Source organism: Perognathus longimembris, chromosome 20 (assembly GCF_023159225.1).
Source record: "Perognathus longimembris pacificus isolate PPM17 chromosome 20, ASM2315922v1, whole genome shotgun sequence".
Lineage (NCBI taxonomy): Eukaryota > Metazoa > Chordata > Mammalia > Rodentia > Heteromyidae > Perognathus > Perognathus longimembris.
Genome location: NC_063180.1, coordinates 7,363,357 through 7,382,147, shown reverse-complemented (window position 1 = coordinate 7,382,147; position 18,791 = coordinate 7,363,357). Strand labels below are relative to the sequence as shown.

Here is an 18,791-nt window from a genome sequence, read left to right as displayed (position 1 = left end):
GCAAGTGAGAGACTCTAGTTTAAATCCCAGCCACACAAAAATAAATAAACAAGTCTTTACATACTTCCATTGAACACAGCTGATGTCAGGTATAGAGCAGAGAAAGAAAAACACAGCAACATCAGAGTAAGTGCTCAAAGTATGAGGACATATTAAAGGAACACTGAAGCCAGATGAGGCATCCCAATGACAGCAAATACTTATACTCCTTTAAACAGAGAACCAAGGAGCCCGCAGCGAGATCACTGTAAACAAGGTATTGAAATAATTGGGAAAAGGAATGTTCTTCCTTCTTGTAGAAAATCAGCTATTACCAAGAAGAGGAATTCTAGAACTAGATGAATCACTATTAAAAAAAAAAATCTCTATGACTGATGCAGCCAGACTCATCAGACTGCTGAGCTGTGGATGGAGTTTGATAGGTACAGGCTGTTCACGGGGCCCTGGTGATAGGTACAGGCTGTTCGCAGGGCACTCCCTACAAGGAGGGTTCACCTGATAGCCCATCACTGCCAGAGCCAGGGCCCATCCTGCTGTGACACACTGGGAAAGCATCACCATCACCTCTATAGTCCTTCTGCCCAAAGGTGAGACCTAAATCTAAACTGGGAAAAACCATCAGAAAGTCAATAGAGGAATACTGAGATAATAGCCCATGCTATGCAAAACTGTTACTACGATGAAATACAAGACTCCAGAAGTATTTCAGATTAAAGGAACTGGATGTCACATATGGCCTTAATTTTTGTTATAAAAGACCTTACTGAAACAATTAAGATCTCAATAAGCCTCAATTAAATTGTGTGTGTGCGCACACGCGTGCATGCACACGTATGCCAGTACTGGGTCTTGAACTCAGGGCCTAAGCGCTGTCCCTTAACTTTTTTACCCACAGTTGGAGCTCTATTACTTGAGCCATAGCTCCACTTCCAGCTTTTACTGGATACTTGGAGATAAAAGTTTCATGAACTTTCCTGCCTAGGCTAGCTTCAAACTAAGATCCTCAGGTCTCAGCCTCCTGAGTAGCTAGGGTTACAGGCATGAGCTATCAGCAGCTGGCTCTCAATGAAATCTTGATGCCAAGTACCTGAGGGCGATTACCATATGGTGATTATGAAAGAGAAAGAAAATGCTTTGTTTTCAGAAAATCTACACTGAAATATTGAAGGGTAAAAGGGAGTTATGCTAGCAATGTATTTCTAAATAGTTTGCAAAGAAAAATGTGGAGGTCTGGGGAGGTAACAGGAGATGAAAGAAAATGGAAAGGGGAGAGTAAAGAGAGAGAAACCAACACAGCAAAGTGTTGGCATTTGGGGAAATCTCCATGAAAATCAACCCAGCATGTCCTTACTACTTTTCTGAGTCTTAATTATGCCACAGTAAAAATAATATATTGTTGGATATAATGAAACATGTCAACCCCATAGAACTGTATACTAACACCTATACATTGGACTAGAATAAATTACACTTTAATTGAAATAATAAAAGCTTATACTACATGCTTTATCAAATAGTGATGACTGGGACTCCTCAATGAAAAACAGAAGTAAAGAGCCCGTCACAGACATATCGAAGTGAAGACTGGATTCTGCGTACTTTTAGTTCAAAATAATAAACCAGCCCATCAGAATAGCTGACATTTCTGTGACCACAGTGACTAACAACAGCTCTCATGATTTCCTGGATGTAAGCTTCTGTTATTTTCCTGCCACACTCCCTGACCAAAACCTACTGTGTGTTCAGCCTGCAGACACAATCGCTCCACTCCTGGGTGAATCAACCTGCCCATTAAAACAAATATGATTTTCCTTCTTTTGAAAGGCCAAACATGACAGTAATATCCCCCTGATGAGGACACAAACACTACTCATTGAGAAACACAGGGCAGACTGATGCTCTGCTCAGAAGCCAGTTGGGCACTTGGCTTACAATCTAGATCCGTATTTTCCAAAAACTTTTAAAACAGGGTCTTTCTATATAGCCCAGGCTGGCCTCAAACAGAAGACCTTCCTGCCTTCACCTCCAAGTACTGGAGTTACAGGCATGTGCTATTTTTTTTCCCCCAAAATACAAATAAAGCAAAGTAACTCTAGTATTTCCTACCTTGCTTTAGAAATACTATAAATTCCTTTACAGTCTGATCCAAACTAATTCCATGATACACCAAAAATTTGAAATTGCGGTGCTCAAAGGAACGAATGATTCGAACTGTAATGGTCACTCCTTCAGCAGCCATGTGAAGCAATTCCTGTGGCAAAGACACAAGAACAACCTCAGTGAAATCAGCTCACAATTATCTACAGGTGGCACATCTGCCTTTCCACACCAGTTCTCTGGCCCCCAGTCATCCTTCCATGTTGTAACATTAGTGACGGAATCCCCACATGGTAGCCAGATTCTAGGGCACCCACCAGGGCATCTGAAGGTTACATCCCCCCGCACCCCTGTGATCCAGGACAATCAGCGTCTCAGATGTTCTGACCTGTGGAAGACTCAAGGGCCCAGAGATGAACAGAAGTGACTAGAGTTTTTTTTTTTGTTTTGTGTGTGTGTGTGTGTGTGTGTGTGTGTGTGTGTGTGTGTGTGTGTGTGTGTGTGCAGTGAGAGATAGAATAGCCAAACACGGGCACATGGTGGATACATCACGGCTCTGGGTTTTCTATGCCAACAGGCTCCTAAATTGATCCTGAGATGAAAGTACTGCCAAAAAGGAGCACTATAACCTCACAAGTTCTGCCAGATATCAGGGTGAGCCATCAAAATACCACAGCCTTGCCCATCTCTCACATCATTGAAGCTAAGCATTATATTTCATCCTAAAACTCTGTACCTATCTGTGTGCCAGTGGTTAATATCATCTTAGGTGAGGTTTTTACCCAACTCACTGGAAAGACAGAGACAAGACGCCTGGAGAGACTATGGAAAGTGTTCAACGTAAAGCTGGGAAATTATGGAGCCAGGATTCTGGCATCCATTTCATTCCAAAGACCATGCTTCTAACATGAATTGCATCTTCCCCAAGATGCTGCAAAGCCATGTTTTAAAGCCACAGTGCAGTATAGTTCCGTATAGTAGTAGCTAAACCCTGCTATTTTGAACTGGGCATGTCATTTTTAGTCACAACACACAATGAGAGGAAGGCACAGTCATCCCTTGGTATCCTAGAGAGATGAATTCCAGGACACCAGCCCCCACCCACACAGGCACTATGGACATTCAAATCTGAAGATGCTGGTCTGTTACATAAAATAGCATAGTATTTACATATAACTATGCACATGTTCAACAGATTTCATTATTTTCAATCAGCATTAGATTAAATCTATGCACACAGAACCCATGAACATTAGGAGGAAAAGACCTATGTTACTAATAAACATAATAAAGAATAAAAGTTTAGCCAGGCACAGTGGTATTTGCCTATAATCCCAGCACCTGGAAGCCAAGGTAGAAGGGTAGCAAAGAAGCAACCAGTCTGAGCTACAAAGTGATCCTATCTTAAAAAAAAAAAAAAAAAAAAAAAAAAATTAAAAAAAAAAAGAGCAGGTAGGAAGTGGCACTGTGGCTCAAGTGATAGAGCACTAGACTTGAGCTGAAGAGCTCAGAGACAGGCCGAGTTCAAGCCCCATGACCAACAACAACACCCCCTCACAAACACACACAAAAAAAAAAAACAGAGCAGGTAGCTGGTGGCTCACTCCTGTAATCCTAGCTACTCAGGAGGCTGAGATATGAGGTTTGCAGTTCAAAGCCAGCCCAGGCAGGAAGGTCCATGAGGCTCTTATCTCCAATTAACCACCTAAAATAAAGCCAAAAGGGGAGCTGGGCTCAAGTGGTAGAGTGCTAGCCTTGAGCAAAAGAAACTCAGGGCCAACGCCCAGCCCCTAAGTTCAAGCCCCAGGAAGGCACCAAAAAAAAATTTTTTTTAAGAATAAAAATTCAGGGCTGGGAACGTGGCTTAGTGGTAGAATGCTTGCCTCATAACATGAAGCCCTGGGTTCGATTCCTCAGCACCACATACATAGAAAAAGCCAGAAGGGGCACTGTAGCTCAAGAGGTAGTGCTAGCCTTGAGCAAAAAGGAGCCAGGGACAGTGCTCAGGCTCTGAGTTCAAGCCCCAGGACTGGCAAAAAGAAAAAAAAGGAAAAAATAAAGAAAGAAAAATATACAATCTGGGGCTGGGAATATGGCCTAGTGGCAAGAGTGCTAGCCTCGAATACATGAAGCCCTAGGTTCGATTCCTCAGCACCACATATATAGAAAACGGCCAGAAGTGGTGCTGTGGCTCAAGTGGCAGAGTGCTAGCCTTGAGCAAAAAGAAGCCAGGGACAGTGCACAGGCCCCGAGTCCAAGCCTCAGGTCTTGCAAAAAAAAAAAAGAAAAGAAAAGAAAAATATCCAACCTTACAAATAATCCAAAATAATTGCAAAATAATGGCAAATTAAAGTGTGATGATACTAGTGCTGACAAGGGAATGGGGTGTAAAACAATGAAAGCCCAACCATTTTGATAAATATTATTTTATATGAGCAGATGCACATAGCTATTGCATCTTAGATCCTTTGATCTCTGTGTGAATGCCTAAAAACCAAAAAAAGTGAACTATACATGTTGTGCCAAGTCGCGAAACCACCACCAGGAAGACCACCAAGACTCAGACATTCCAAAATGCAAAAGCAAGGCAAGGCTTTATTTAAGTGAGCTGCAACTCGGGCCTCCTCCTACCCACTGACACAGCGGAGGTTAGGAGGCAGCCTCGAGCTGCGATTACACAGGGCTTATAAAGGCAAAAACAAAGTTACAACAATCAGGTGTTCAAGCAAGCAAGATTAGGACACAGGTACAAATCTTATTGGCTCAGGGTTTGAGGCACTCTGGGGGCAGTCAGAGTTAGGCATTCCCAGCGGTTAGAGTTCTTGACCGGCTGGGCCCTAATGGGCTTGTCCTGGGTTTGCTCACAGGGCCTGCTTATCTCAGGCTCGTGTGGTAAAGTGGGGTTCACATGGTAAAGTGGGGTTCACATGGTAAAGTGGGGCCTGACTTCAAAGTCTGGCACTTCATACAACTTAAGGAGAGGAGGGATGGGAGGGAAAAATGGGGAGAGTAGGGGAAGGGGTGACACTGTTCAAAAAGAAATGTGCTCTTCATCTGACTTATGTAACTGTAACTCCTCTGTACATCACTTTTACAATAGCAATAAATAAACTAAAAACAAAACTAACAGCCTATGCTAGGCATCAGTGAATTACTCCCATAATCCTAGAATACAGAATTTAAAAAGAGAAAGAAACAAACAAACAAAAGAAACAAAAGCCTGATCAGAGAAGGGGGCAGGGAACATCCAAATGAGAACTACTTGTGGTGAGTCTGGCACTAGTTAGGAAAGCTGTACAATGTACCACACCTAACAGCCCAGAAATTTCCTTCATAGGCAGGGCCTAGGGAATCACTGAAGTGGGTGTGAAGAGAGAGCTAGAAAGGAATAACACAGCATAGCTTGTTAACTACCAAATGTGCTAACAACTATCCACGGACATGAGAATACATAAGCAAACAATGGCATACACAGGCCACAAAATACCCAAGCAGTAGCAGTGAACACATTAGCATGGACTGATTTTAGAAATGCTATATTAAGTGAGTAAAAGCAAGTTATATAACAATCAGAGCAAGGAGAAATTTAAGAAAATACTTCAAGATATTAAAGATGGTTTGACTAGACTACATTCTCAATCATGTGGGTTCAAAATTGTAAAACCTAAAATTACGGTGGCACACACTTATATTTCCAGATGTCAGGAGACTGAGGCAAGAAGATCTTGAGTTGAAGGCCAGCTTGGGCTATGAAGCAAAATAACTATCTCAAAAAGAAAGGAAGCAAGGAAGCTAAAGAAGGAAGGGAGGAGGAGGGGAAGGAGGGAGGGGAAAGAATACAAAGGGATATCAATAAAATGGTCTTAAAAAGGAGGGGGGGGGGGTGCTGGCACCAGTGGCTCATGTCTAATTTCCTAGCAACTCAAGAAACTGAGTTTGAAGATCATGTTTGAAGAAAGCCCAGGCAGACAAGTTCATTTGTGAGACTCTAATCACCAATTAGACACCAAAAAAGCCAGAGGTAGTGGATGCAAGGGTACGGGTAGCTCATACCTGTAATCTTAGTTACTACAAAAGCTGAGTGCTGAGGGTCACAGTTCAAAGCCAGCCTGAACAAAAAAGTCTGAGACTCTTATCTCCAATTAACCACCAGAAAACTGGAAATTTTCTGTAGCTCAAAGTGGAAGCATGGTAGCGTTAAGGGTAAAAAGCTCAGGGACAGTGCCCAAGCCCCAAGACTGACACATACACCCCTTGCAAAAAAAAAAAAAAGCTAGAGGTGGAGATGTGGTTCAAATGGTAGAGTGTTAGCTTTGAGCAAAAGAAGCTCAGGGATAGCACCCAGGCCCTGAGTTCAAGCCTCAGGACTGGTACAAAATAATAAATAATAGTAGACAAATCAGTGTCAATAAGGATATGGATAAATATTTGTATCCACTACTGATAAAAACATGAGTCTTTCTGTAGGTGAAAAAGGTACTCTGTCAAAACTTTAAAATTATTAGCCCTTTCATAGGTTCATTTTGCTTCTAATGATTCATCCTCAGAAGATAACCATACCAAATAAATCCATGAATTCATAATGATATCTTTGTGTATTGAGTCTAGGGCTTAAACTCAAGTTCTGGATGCTGTCCCTTAACTTTCTCCCTCAAAGCTGGCATTCTACCACTTGAACCATATCTCCACTTCCAGCTTTTTGGTGGTTAATTGGAAACAAGAGTCTTAGGGACTTTTCTGCCCAGGCTGACTTTTAATCACAATCCTCAAATCTCAGCCTCCTAAAAAAGTGATGACTTCAGGCATAAGTCACTAGCACCCAGCCATATATATATTTTTTTAATTTTTGGCCAGTCCTGGGGCTTGAACTCTGGGCCTGTTCACTGATTGTGAGCTTCTTTTTACTCAAGGCTAGCACTCTACCACTTGAGCTACAGTGTCACTTCTGGCTTTTCTGTGTAATTTTTTGGAGATAAGAGTCTCATGGACTTTCCTGCCCAGGCTGGCTTTGAATCACAGCAATCCTTAGATCTTAGCCTCCTGAGTAGCTAGAGTATAGCCGTGAACCACTAGTGCCCAGTTCTATAATATTTTTAAGAGAAAACTAACTAGTCACTGTAGAAGCTAGCAAGGCACTAACTTTTATCCTTAGTTGTCTTTTTGAGGTGTGTGTAGAAATATAAGAACCAAGCATTTTATCCTCTCTTGCACAGATTTATTTCAGGGTTCTCAAGTAACTAGTGGAGAAAAAATTCTTCTTTACAAAAGAAGTACTTTAAAAGTACTGAGAGAATGATAAAATTTTGGGGCTGGGGATTTAGCTCAGCGGAAGAGCACCTGCCTGGCGAGTGCAAGACCCTGAGTTTGGTCCTCAGCTCTGGAAAAAAAAAAATCTATAAGAGAGAATGATAAAATTTAAAAATTATAATCTGCAAAGCTATCAGAATGGCTCAACCAAAGCAGCGATAATAGCAAATTTTGGTGAAATTAGATGTCTCAGGTGTTGCTGCTGGGAATATACAATGATGTAGCCAATGTGGGAAAAAATACAGCAATTTCTTACAAATCTAAACCTAAACAATTGTGTTCTCTGGAATTTATTAGAGAAATGAAGCTTACATTGGCACAAACACATATACACAAAAACTTGTAATACAGGCAAGAGTAACACCCTCACACAGAAGTCAATCCATATGTTCTTCAATAGATAACTGGTTAGAAATCATAATAAGAAAAAAAATTATTGACACACGAAACCATTGGAAGGATTACAAGGGGATTAGGAGAGTCAAAGACAGCGAATCACAAAAGGTCACAAACTGATATAGGAAAACTACAGAAATAGAGAACAGATAGGTACCACCACAGCCCACAAAAGGAAGAACAGACGTAGCTGCATAAAAGAGTGTCAGGGATCCTTGCACTGGAAATCTGGTGTTGCTCACATTTGTCTCCACATGTGATAAAACATACACACACATACACACACACACACACACAACACACACACCACAGGTATAGAAAATTAGTGATACTGCACCCATGGAATTTCCCGGTTGTTAGAGTGAGCTCTATCCAAGCAAAATGTCACCACTTCACAACTGTGTGTGAAACCTATGGATATAAGCAATACATCAAACAATGGGGTGCTAAACTATCAGATTAAGAGATAGAAACTATCAGGTAGAGATAGTCTAAATGAGTGATCAAAGCCCAGAGCTCCCGGTGTATAAGGGACACCATAAGAAGGCTCAGATGTACTTACTAGAGCAGTGAACTGGTTTCTTCTACAAACGAATTACATAAGAAATTTCTGGAGGTAGGGCTTAAATGAAAAGAGACTTCAAACAGATGTAACCACCAGTACCACATTTAGAACTTGTATGGACCCTAATTTAAAAATATTAGGTATTGGGCTGGGGATACAGCCTAGTGGCAAGAGTGCTTGCCTCGTATACATGAAGCCCTGGGTTCGATTCCCCAGCACCACATATATAGAAAATGGCCAGAAGTGGCGCTGTGGCTCAAGTGGCAGAGTGCTAGCCTTGAGCAAAAAGAGGCCAGGGACAGTGGTCAGGCCCTGAGTCCAAGGACCAGGACTTGAAAAAAAAAAAAAATTAGGTATTACTAATGAATGCTAATTTTGTATATTTGGAATTATGGTTATTCCTTGAAATACTTATCTTAAAAGACAAAGGGATTTATAGACAAAATGACATACTGGTATTTATATTCAAATACCATGTCAGAAAAACAACGATGGAAATGTAGGCCAGAAAAAAGAACTGGGCCAATGCTCACAGCTCAGTGAAAGAGTACTGGTCTAGTAGGTAAGAGGCTCTGGGCTCAATCCCCAAGATTGAAAAAAAAAAAAAAAAAGAAAACGAAGATTGGTAGAACACTGTGAGCCACTGGAGTTGAGTATATATAAAATATTGTATGATTCTATTTTTGCATGTGCTTGGATATAATAATAATAATAATCCTCAGCTCTAAATCCAAGGAATATTTTCTTTCTTTGAGATTTTTCTAAGTTACCAAAACTGGAATCCATATAAATGAAGCAGTTAAATACATTGTTATACACCAAAAAATAAAATACCTTGCCTGCATTAAAAGATGGTCTATGTACTTAAGGATACTGCTGTGCTTTTGATGTGGTGTGTGTCCCCCAATGATTCATATGTTAGAAGTCAAGCCTTAGAGTGGCTAGGTGGAGTGGAGGAGGGCCTAGGGTGGAAGTGGAGACCTGGATTCAGGGTATAGAGCACATACTTAGCGTGGATATAGTTCTGGGTTCAAACTCCAGCACCAGATAGTTACACTTTACTATGTAGTAAGGGATAGTAGTAAGTCCAAAAATCATTTCGCAATCAGGGCCACCAGAAGCAGGTCACATGCACAGGAGTCTGAACTTGTCTATGTTGGCTTTCCACACTCAGCCCTGGCTCCACCTGCCTTGTGTGTCACCCTATGCTGGCACCAAGCTTGTGCCACACCTTCCTAGTACAGGCTTCTCTCCAAAACCCTTCCATGCCTCCTAATTCACCTTTCAATGCCCTTCAAGATCAGGGCCAGGAACCACCTCCTGCTGGACACCTTCAAAGTCAGTTTCTCCTCCTCCATCCTGAGCTTTAGCTTCTCCCTGCTTCCTTAACGTGGTCACCTGTTGAAGGTATAGAATCCACTGGCTTCTTTATTATTACTGTTATTATAAAGGAAATATACAAAAGGGTTACAATTACATAAGTCTTCCTCAATCTCTACCAGTTTTTCCCTCCCATCCCCGCCCAAAAGTTGTGTAGTTCATTTCAACATTATGTCTAGTGAGTGCCACTGCTGCATTTCTTCACCTTCTGTCCCTCCATTTCTGTGCCTCCCCTTAAACTCTCAAAGAAAAATAAATGAACAGACCAGACAAGACAAAAAGAAAACAAAAACAGCAACAAAGAAAAAAAACTTCCTGTTTCTATTTCCTGGAGTTTGTTTCAATAAGTATAATAATACTTATTATATATGATCAGATGCACATAGGCATTGCCGCCTCTATGTTCCTCTCCTCTGGTATTCTCCTTTGACCTTTCTGTGTGTGAAGGCCTACAATCCTGTATAATTTATCATGTTCCCTTGTATTTTAGGTCTAGCTTCTGTCCACTGGCTTCTTGAAAAGGGCTAGATATACTTTGCTATATCCCACAACTTGAGCTGCACACTGCCTATCAGAGGCCCTACAGATGTCTACAGAACATTTGTATGTACTGAGCCACCAAAGGGCTGAGGGATATCAGGGTCCTCCATCTGCCCAAGGACCTGTGGACACAGGAATCCTGCATGTGGGACACGGGTCCCAGCAAAGTTTTCAATGCTGAGTGTAGCTCACATGTAGTATACCAGCCTGGCATGTGCAACGCTGGGGATTCTATCCTCAGCACCCCACAAAACAAACAAACAAACAAACAAAAGAGAGAGAAAGAGACAAAGAATGTTTGAGACTTGGAGGAAAACCTTGTTTCAGAATTTTAAAAACTTGGTTAAAACCAAAATTTGTATTTAAATATCCAGAAACTAGCATTTAGACGCAACTAAAGTTTTTCATAACTACATACAGATCCAACTTAATGTGAGATCTGGGTGTATCTTAGTACTTCTGAGACAGGGTAGGGCTCTGAAAAGTAAGAGTGCCTAGGGGTTAGGAAGGTCTTTAAACTTCCCCACCTAAAAAACCCGTTCAGCAGGAACCTTTCAGACAGAGCTGGCAGCACCTGACCTTTGGACCATGGCAACAGTGTGTCCACACATCCTGGCACCCCTCCTGGCTCTCTCTGGGAATTGCAGACTTCTTTTCTGGCCCAGACTCCACATGGTGAAGAACCCTGCATGGTTTGACTTGAAAATGGCTGAAATGGCCCTTCAGCCTCCATGCTGTGGAGTAGAATTGAGCAACTAAAGAAAGCCACAACAAGCTGTTACCAGGCTCCCTAATGCTCCTGGCTGCACCCTTCCCAAGCTGGCTAGGTTTCCAGATATAAAGCAGCAAGACTGCCTCATGGGGCAAAAATCCAGCACAACAGGTCAAACCTCAGAGCCTGACATTATAATAATCATAGAACATGTATGTTAACACCATATCTGATTAAGGTTGATCTCTATCAGCGCAAAAACAAAACAAGAACATGTCACTACAGTTAATTCTGTTCATCTGCAATAGTGATGTTCTAATAACATTGGCGGCACAGTCAATTGGCAAATCTTAAACCATTGCTCCTAAGGAAAATGCTGAGTTAGGTTCCTGGGAACCTCTGGACACAACAGCTTTGCCAGTCAACCAATATATAACCTCACTTCATTCATGTTTCTATTGAATTGACTCTATATGACATATATTGTGGTCCATTAATATTGAATTCACAGCCAACAGCACTGTAACTCACATGTGAGCCAGGCTGAATAATACATATTTTCTCTGTAAGGCATACTGCAGCCTTCTTGAATTCAGAACATTCCACAGCACCTATGCCCTGCACCAGGGGGCATTGTGTACAGCCAAACACCAGCACATACTAACTAAACTATAAACTGAACACTTGTTTACAGTACAAGAATTCAAATGAGATGGTAAATCGTCATCTTGCTTGGTTTTTTGACACTGCTGCCCAGACTTGCCTGGACTCAAGTGATCCACCTATCTCAGCCTCCCTAGTAGCTGGGACTATAACCAAACACCACCATGCTTGGCACAGCCTTCCAGTATTTGAAGCATACAAATGACCTTTGTCAAAGAAAATGGAATCCAAGGTAAGCTCAGTATCTGAACTTTTGGGTAGGAAAAGCACTCTAGCAGAGAGGCAGCTAACATGATAATATACTTACATAAGTAGTAATAGAAAGTCATTACTATACATTAAGTACACACACAAACATATATGTATGTATGTACATATATATGTATGTGCATATATATATATTCCTTACCCTAAATATTTAGTCTTCCCCTATATTTAGAAATATAGTATTATAGGTCAAAAAGTCTACTGCTTTTCTTTTAAAATAAAATTTTTTTATCGTTTTTTGTCCTTTTAGGTAAGGTAACAACAAAGATGTCCACATATAAAAGGTTAAAGAGTCATGAGTCTGGTGGTACACAGCTGGAATTCCAGCCCCTTGGGAAGCTGAGGTAGGAGAATAGTTTGAGCCCAGGAGTTGAATGCCAGATCAGGCAACAGAGCCAACACCTCACCTGAAAAAAAAAAAAAAAAGAAAGAAAGAAATAAGCCAGGTGTGGTGGGGGACATCTGGAATTCTACCACTGGGGAAGCACAAGCAAGGTCGAAGGCTCAATGCAGTCTAGTCATGAGATCTTTTCTTACAAAAACAAGAAAAATCACAATATGCAAATGACTCTGAAATTGTGCCTTAATGATTTGGAAGAAATAATCCTTAAGTTATATAAGTATGATTCTGTTATGACTTAATATAAAATGTCCCCAACAGGCTCATATGTTGTACACTTGACCTCCAACTGGTAGTATCATTTGGGAGGTTTTGTAAACTTTGGCATATTGGGTGGAGCAGGAGGAACTGGGTCACTGGGGATGGACCACTGAAGGTTACCAAGTTACCCTTGGTCTCTGGTCTCCTCCTCTCTGCTTCCTTCAGCGCTCCTGCACTGCCCACTCCCATCACCAAGATGTTCTGTCCAAGCAGAACCACGGACTATCCCTCTGAAACAACGAGCCAAAACCAGGCGTTACATCTGGTATTCTGTCACAGCAAGGAGGAAAGCAACCAATACACACTCAAACATAACGTCTTACCAAAAGAAGGAAAAAAAAAATTTAAGGATGGGACGGGGACATACATTCTTTTATTACCCTTCTTAAAATAGCACCCTAGTGTACTAGTAGCATATGAATGATCCATGTTCACTTTTTATTCTTTTTTTTTTTTTTTTTGCCTGTTCTGAGGCTTGAACTCAGGGCCTGGGTGCTGTCCCTGAGCTACTTTTCACTTAATGCTAGTGCTCTACCACTTAAGCCACAACACCACTGCCAGCTTTGTCAGTGGTTAATTGGAGATAAGAGTTTCATAGACTTTCCTGCCTCAGTTGGCTTTGAACCACACTCCTCAGATTTCAGCCTCCTGGGTAGCTAGTGTTCGGCCATGTTAACCTTTTAAAAAGAACTTAGCAAATAAGTCAAGACAAGATTCCAGTTTAAAGTTCAAAAGAACGACAAATTATAATCAATTCACATTTAAGACTATGATTGAAAGGAAAGTGTTGATTCAATTTTAATCTATCCAAGTCTACCTCAAAAGCATAAATTTCCTTTTTCATTCTTCAATGGGGAATAGAATTTTGTTCTAAAAATTATTATTGGCAACAATGAAAATTCCAAAGTTGGTCATTATGGTGTAAAGAAAAAAGATAACAAGAATTTGCTTTCAGTTTTTCAAAACCTAATGTTTAAAGTAGGACACCAAGTCTGGCATGGTGGGTCACCTGTGTAATTCTAGCATTCCAGAAGCTGAGGCAAGAGGATCGTATGTTCAAGAGTAGTATGAGCTACACAGGAAGACTCTGTCTCAAAAGACCCAAAAACTGAAATAAAAAGTAAACATATTTGTAATAAACAAGAACTATGTGAGAATCAAGTAAACATTTGCACATTTCCTTGTCGTTTTCTTTAGTTCACTTACATGACACTACTCAAGGCTCACTTTTCTTGAAAAATCAGTTGAGTCAAATTTCATTGATATAAAGTTCATTTTTCTAGAAAACTCAGTTCAGTCAAATTTCATTGATGTAAAGTTATTAAGAATGATATTTCCAACCTATAAATTTGTGAATGTGTTTAAAATGTTCAACCTCATTTGAATTTTACGTATTTATTTATATTTCTCCTGTGATGGTACTAGAACTCAGAACCTCGGGCTGGGGATATGGCCTAGTGGCAAGAGTGCTTGCCTCCTAGAACTCAGAACCTCATAGTCTTGTTGCCTTTTCACTCAAGGCTGACACTCTACTACTTGAGCAACAACTCCACTTCCAGCTTTGTGGTGGTTAATTGGAGATAAAGACTCTCACAGACTTTTCTTTCCCAGACTGGCTTTGAACCAAGATCCTTAGATCTCAACCTCTCACTCAATCCTTTTTAGATAACTTAAAAAATAAAATCTTCCACCTAGGTCCTTAAGTAGCACAGCACTTTCAAAATAAATAAGAGCTAGAGCCTGCCAGGTGCAGGTGGCTCAGGCTATTAATCCTAGCTATTCAGGAGGCTGAGATTCGAGAATCAGGGTTTGAAACTAGCCCAGGCAGGAAAGTCCTTAGGACTCTTATCTCCAATTAACTACTAAAAAAGCAAGAAGTGGAGATATAGCTCAAGTGGCAAAGCACTAGCCTTGAACAAGAGCTCAGGGATAGCACTCAGACTCTGAGTTCAAGCCCAAGGACCAGCAAACAAAAAAAAAATCAAATAAATAAAAAGAGCTAGGTCCAACAACTATATTCTTCTCCATGCTATCACTCCTTTATTGCATGATGATCTTACCAGCTAGCCTTCTCTCAAGTTGCATCATGATCACAATCACTGTTCCTACCTAGAGAACATCAACACAGGCAGCTTCCCAGACCTGCCATTCACCATGACCTGCCATCTGAGACAAACACACAAAACCACCATTTGTTTTCTCTGCTCAAGACAAGTAACTCCCTCAGGAAATCATTCTGGAAAGCTGAGTTGTCCTAAGTGTTAGAGAGACAGCCACTGGGAGAGAATATTTCATATACTTTCCTTCTCAAATGAGGTGTACTGAATATAAATTCTACTTCTCTTGGTTTACAATCATCAGTGAGAATGTTAATGCCTGTACTGTGTGTTAGGGGAGATGTCTCTGTGGATCTCTTGTACTTACTTCCACATATATTATGAGCAGTGGTCCTGGCTGCTCAGATTCTGAACTGTTTCAGTGTCACAGCCCAGCAATACCCTGACACAATATCTCACACCACAACCAAGAGCAGGTCTGTTTACTGTCCAATGAAATAAAGAGAATATCCCCCTCCAGGGTAAAACTGTTTGGAACAATCCTTATAAAGATTTTGGAGCTGAGCACTCTGGCTCACACCTGCAATCCTAGCTACACAGAAGGCTAAGATCTGAAGATCTCAGTTCAAAGCCAGCCTACAAGATGCTTATCTCCAATTAACCACCAAAAAATCAGAAGTAGGGCTATGGCTCCAGTGGTAGAGCACCAGCCTTGAGGGATAATGCTAAAGGACACTGCCCAGGCACACACACACACACACACACACACACACACACACACACACACACACTTTGGATTAGTAAACATACTCACATGCTATAGTAGCCACTGGGCTACCTGCATGGATTCTGTGAGACTTCAAAGCAAGAGGAAGAGACACAAACAGTTAATTCATGATGTTGAACATGCTGTACACACTGAGCATGCTGAACCTCATCTCTGTCCCAGGAGTATTATGTCTTCTGCCAACATTAAGATCTAGATTACCTAAGAGTGAGGGGCCTCAACTATGACAAAAACCCATTGCAAATGTGACACCCATCAAGTACACTCTCAATGCTGTGGTCACACCTTCATCAACAGAATTAAATTTTATTTTCACCAAGTTCAATTTCTTGGCACTGTGCAGGTGGTTTCACAATGCCCTATCCCTTTGGGCACCAAGGAAAAGGAATTATTAGCTCTCACCACCAAACAAGAAAGTCTGACACTTTGTCAACTCCTAAGTACTAGGGACAGAATGTGCCTAGAATGGTTTTGTGATGTGTCAAGTGGGCCAGGTTGAACTATAATTCCTAAAATGCATTTTCTAATGTTTCCAATTCAGATGGACTGAAGAGATATTCTCTCAAGGTTGCACAGACATTGGTCATTACATAGCACATCCACATCTCCCCACTACTCCTATGAAGGGGCTACTGGAAAGGGATTGCAGGTGTGCACAACCAGTACCTGATTCAAATGAGTCATTTTAATTTTAATGAAAAGATAACTGCACATTTATGGGGTATAGTGTGATTTTTAAGACCTATTTTATATAGTTCCCATTCTCATCACTGGTATTGGTGGACATATAGGTGAAAAAGAAGTCCTTCCAGTGGAATTACTGACAAGGTACAAAAGCAATTTCAAGAGAGGAAAAACACCTTTACAACACAATAGTGCTGGAACAACTGGACTTGGCAGGAGGCAGCAGGGAATAACTTCTACCTATATCTTTTGTTTGTGTTGTTTTGTGTCAGTCGTGGGACTTGAACTCAGGGTCGAGGAGCTGTCACTGAGCTTTTTTGCTCAAGTCTAGTGCTCTACCACTTAAGCCACAGGACCACTTCTGGCTTTTTCTGATTAGTTTATTGGAGATAAGAGTTTCATGGAGTTCCCTGCCCTGGCTGGCTTCAAACTGCAATCCTTCAATCTCAGCTTCTTGAGTAGCAAGGATTACAGGAGTGAGCTACCAATGCCCAGCCATTTTGGTTGGATTTTAGGATGGTCTATCTATATAGAACTAGAACTGCTAGTACAAACTAGAAATTAACAAGGGTCTATCTAAATTGTCCAGGCTGGTTACAAACTATTGGACTCAACTGCTTTTTGTTTCAGCCTCCCAAGTAGCTGGGACTACAGGCAGATAGTACCATGCCTGGCCTTTTTTTTTGGTAGGTTGTAGGGCTTGAACTTTGGGCCTGGGCACTGTCCCTGAGCTCTTCAGCTGAAGGCTAGCACTTTATCACTAGGGCCACAGCTCTACTTCTCCATGCCTGGCTTTTAATCTATATATGCTTTACATAAAAATTAACTCAAAATGGATTATGTTCAATGTAAAATGCAGAGCTACAAAACATTTGCAAACAATAGGAAAAAATTTTCAGGTTCCAGGAATAGCCAAAATTCTTAGCTTTGATATTAAAAATGCAATCTATACAAAGAAAATCAAATATACTAGATTTCATCAAAATTTTAAACTTATTGGGAGGCTGAGATAAAAAAAGTCATAAATTCCAGGCCAGCATAAGCTACATAGTGAAGCTATGTCTCAAGCAATAAACAAATAAATAAGGTTGTATGAAAGACTCTCAGGTAGAATTAATGGACAATTACAAATTATAAGAAAATATTTGCAAACCTATCAAACAAAGAACTAGAATATGGAATATATTAAAATATACAAAGCATGCTCAACAATCAACTAAAAAACAAAACAATGAGAGCACAGTCAAAAAACATGAATGGCGGCTGGGAATATGGCCTAGTGGCAAGAATGTTTGCCTCGTATACATGAAGCCCTGGGTTCGATTCCCCCGCACCACATTTATAGAAAAAGCCAGAAGTGGTGCTGTGGCTCAAGTGGCAGAGTGCTAGCCTTGAGCAAAAAGAAGCCAGGGACAGGGGCTGGGGATATAGCCTAGTGGCAAGAGTGCCTGCCTCGGATACACGAGGCCCTAGGTTCGATTCCCCAGCACCACATATACAGAAAACGGCCAGAAGCGGCGCTGTGGCTCAAGTGGCAGAGTGCTAGCCTTGAGCGGGAAGAAGCCAGGGACAGTGCTCAGGCCCTGAGTCCAAGGCCCAGGACTGGCCAAAAAAAAAAAAAAAAAGAAGCCAGGGACAGTACTCAGGCCCTGAGTTCAAAGCCCAGGACTGGCAAAAAAAAAGCATGAACGGCTGAGTGCCGGTGGCTCATACCTGTAATTCTAGCTAATCAGGAGTCTGAGATCTGAGGATCATACTTCAAAGCCAGCCAGGGCAGGAAAATCTATGAAACTCTTACATACAATTAACTTCTTAAAAAGCTGGAAATGGGGCTGTGGCTCAAGTAGCAGAACACAGTAACTTTGAGCAAAAACTCTCAGGAACAGCACCCAGGCCCTGAACTCAAGCCTCAGGATCAGCGCATGCACACAAACGCATGAAATACATTCCCCAGAAGAAAATTCACAGGTGGCAAATGAGTATGAAGGGATATGCAGTGTTGTAGCTATAAAAAAGCTTGGCTGTGCTTTTGATAGGAATTACAGGTATCATATTTTTTTCTTGCGACCCTTGTTAATTTCTAATATGTACTAGCAGTTCTATTTCTATATAGATATTCAGTTGCAATCACTCAAAAGAAAATATTTAGAAATAACTAACAAAATATGTACAGGACTTGTATGCAAAAACTACCAAATGACAATGAAGAAAACCAAAGCACTAGATGAATGGAGAAACATTTTGTGTTCATAGGTAGGAAGACTCAATGTAGTAAAATATATATATATATTATATATATAATATATATTATGTATATATCCAAACTGATACATATACTTAACACAACTCTTATCAAATTTGAGCAAGGCTTTTTTTTTTTTTTTTTTTTTTTGCCAGTCTTGGGGCTTGAACTAAGGGCCGGCGCACTATCCCTGGATTCTTTTTGCTCAAGGCTAGTACTTGAACCACAGCGCCACTTCTGGCTTTTTCTATATATGTGGTGCTGAGGAATAGAGCCCAGGATTTCATGTATATGAGGCAAACACTCTACCACTAGGCCATATTCCTAGCCCCACACAGCAAGACTTTTTGTTGATACAAAATATATACGGAAAAGCAGAAGAAATAGAATTGCTGGGACATATTTGAAGAAGAGTAAGTGGGAAGAATTAGGT

General features: G+C 40.9%; 1 protein-coding gene and 1 long non-coding RNA gene across 4 annotated transcripts in view; one reads left to right on the top strand and one right to left on the bottom strand.

Moving 5' to 3' along the window:
- C20H2orf76 (chromosome 20 C2orf76 homolog) overlaps positions 1-18,791 on the bottom strand; it is a 47,430-nt gene that overhangs the window by 21,847 nt on the left and 6,792 nt on the right. Inside the window, exons 1-2 of one of the 3 annotated variants that reach the window (XM_048369237.1) lie at positions 13,598-13,816; positions 2,107-2,251 (exon numbers count right to left, since the gene is read on the bottom strand). In XM_048369237.1, coding sequence (XP_048225194.1) covers positions 2,107-2,239 — 133 coding nt within the window. In that variant the 5' untranslated portion in view covers positions 2,240-2,251; positions 13,598-13,816. Of the gene's footprint in view, positions 1-2,106; positions 2,252-13,597; positions 13,817-18,791 lie in introns of those variants that run through there. The other 2 variants (XM_048369235.1, XM_048369236.1) reach the window with 2 other exon arrangements.
- On the top strand, positions 2,128-5,806 carry LOC125368324. The gene is made up of 3 exons (XR_007214219.1): positions 2,128-2,253; positions 3,545-3,549; positions 5,415-5,806. It is a non-coding gene; the product is annotated as an uncharacterized LOC125368324 (long non-coding RNA).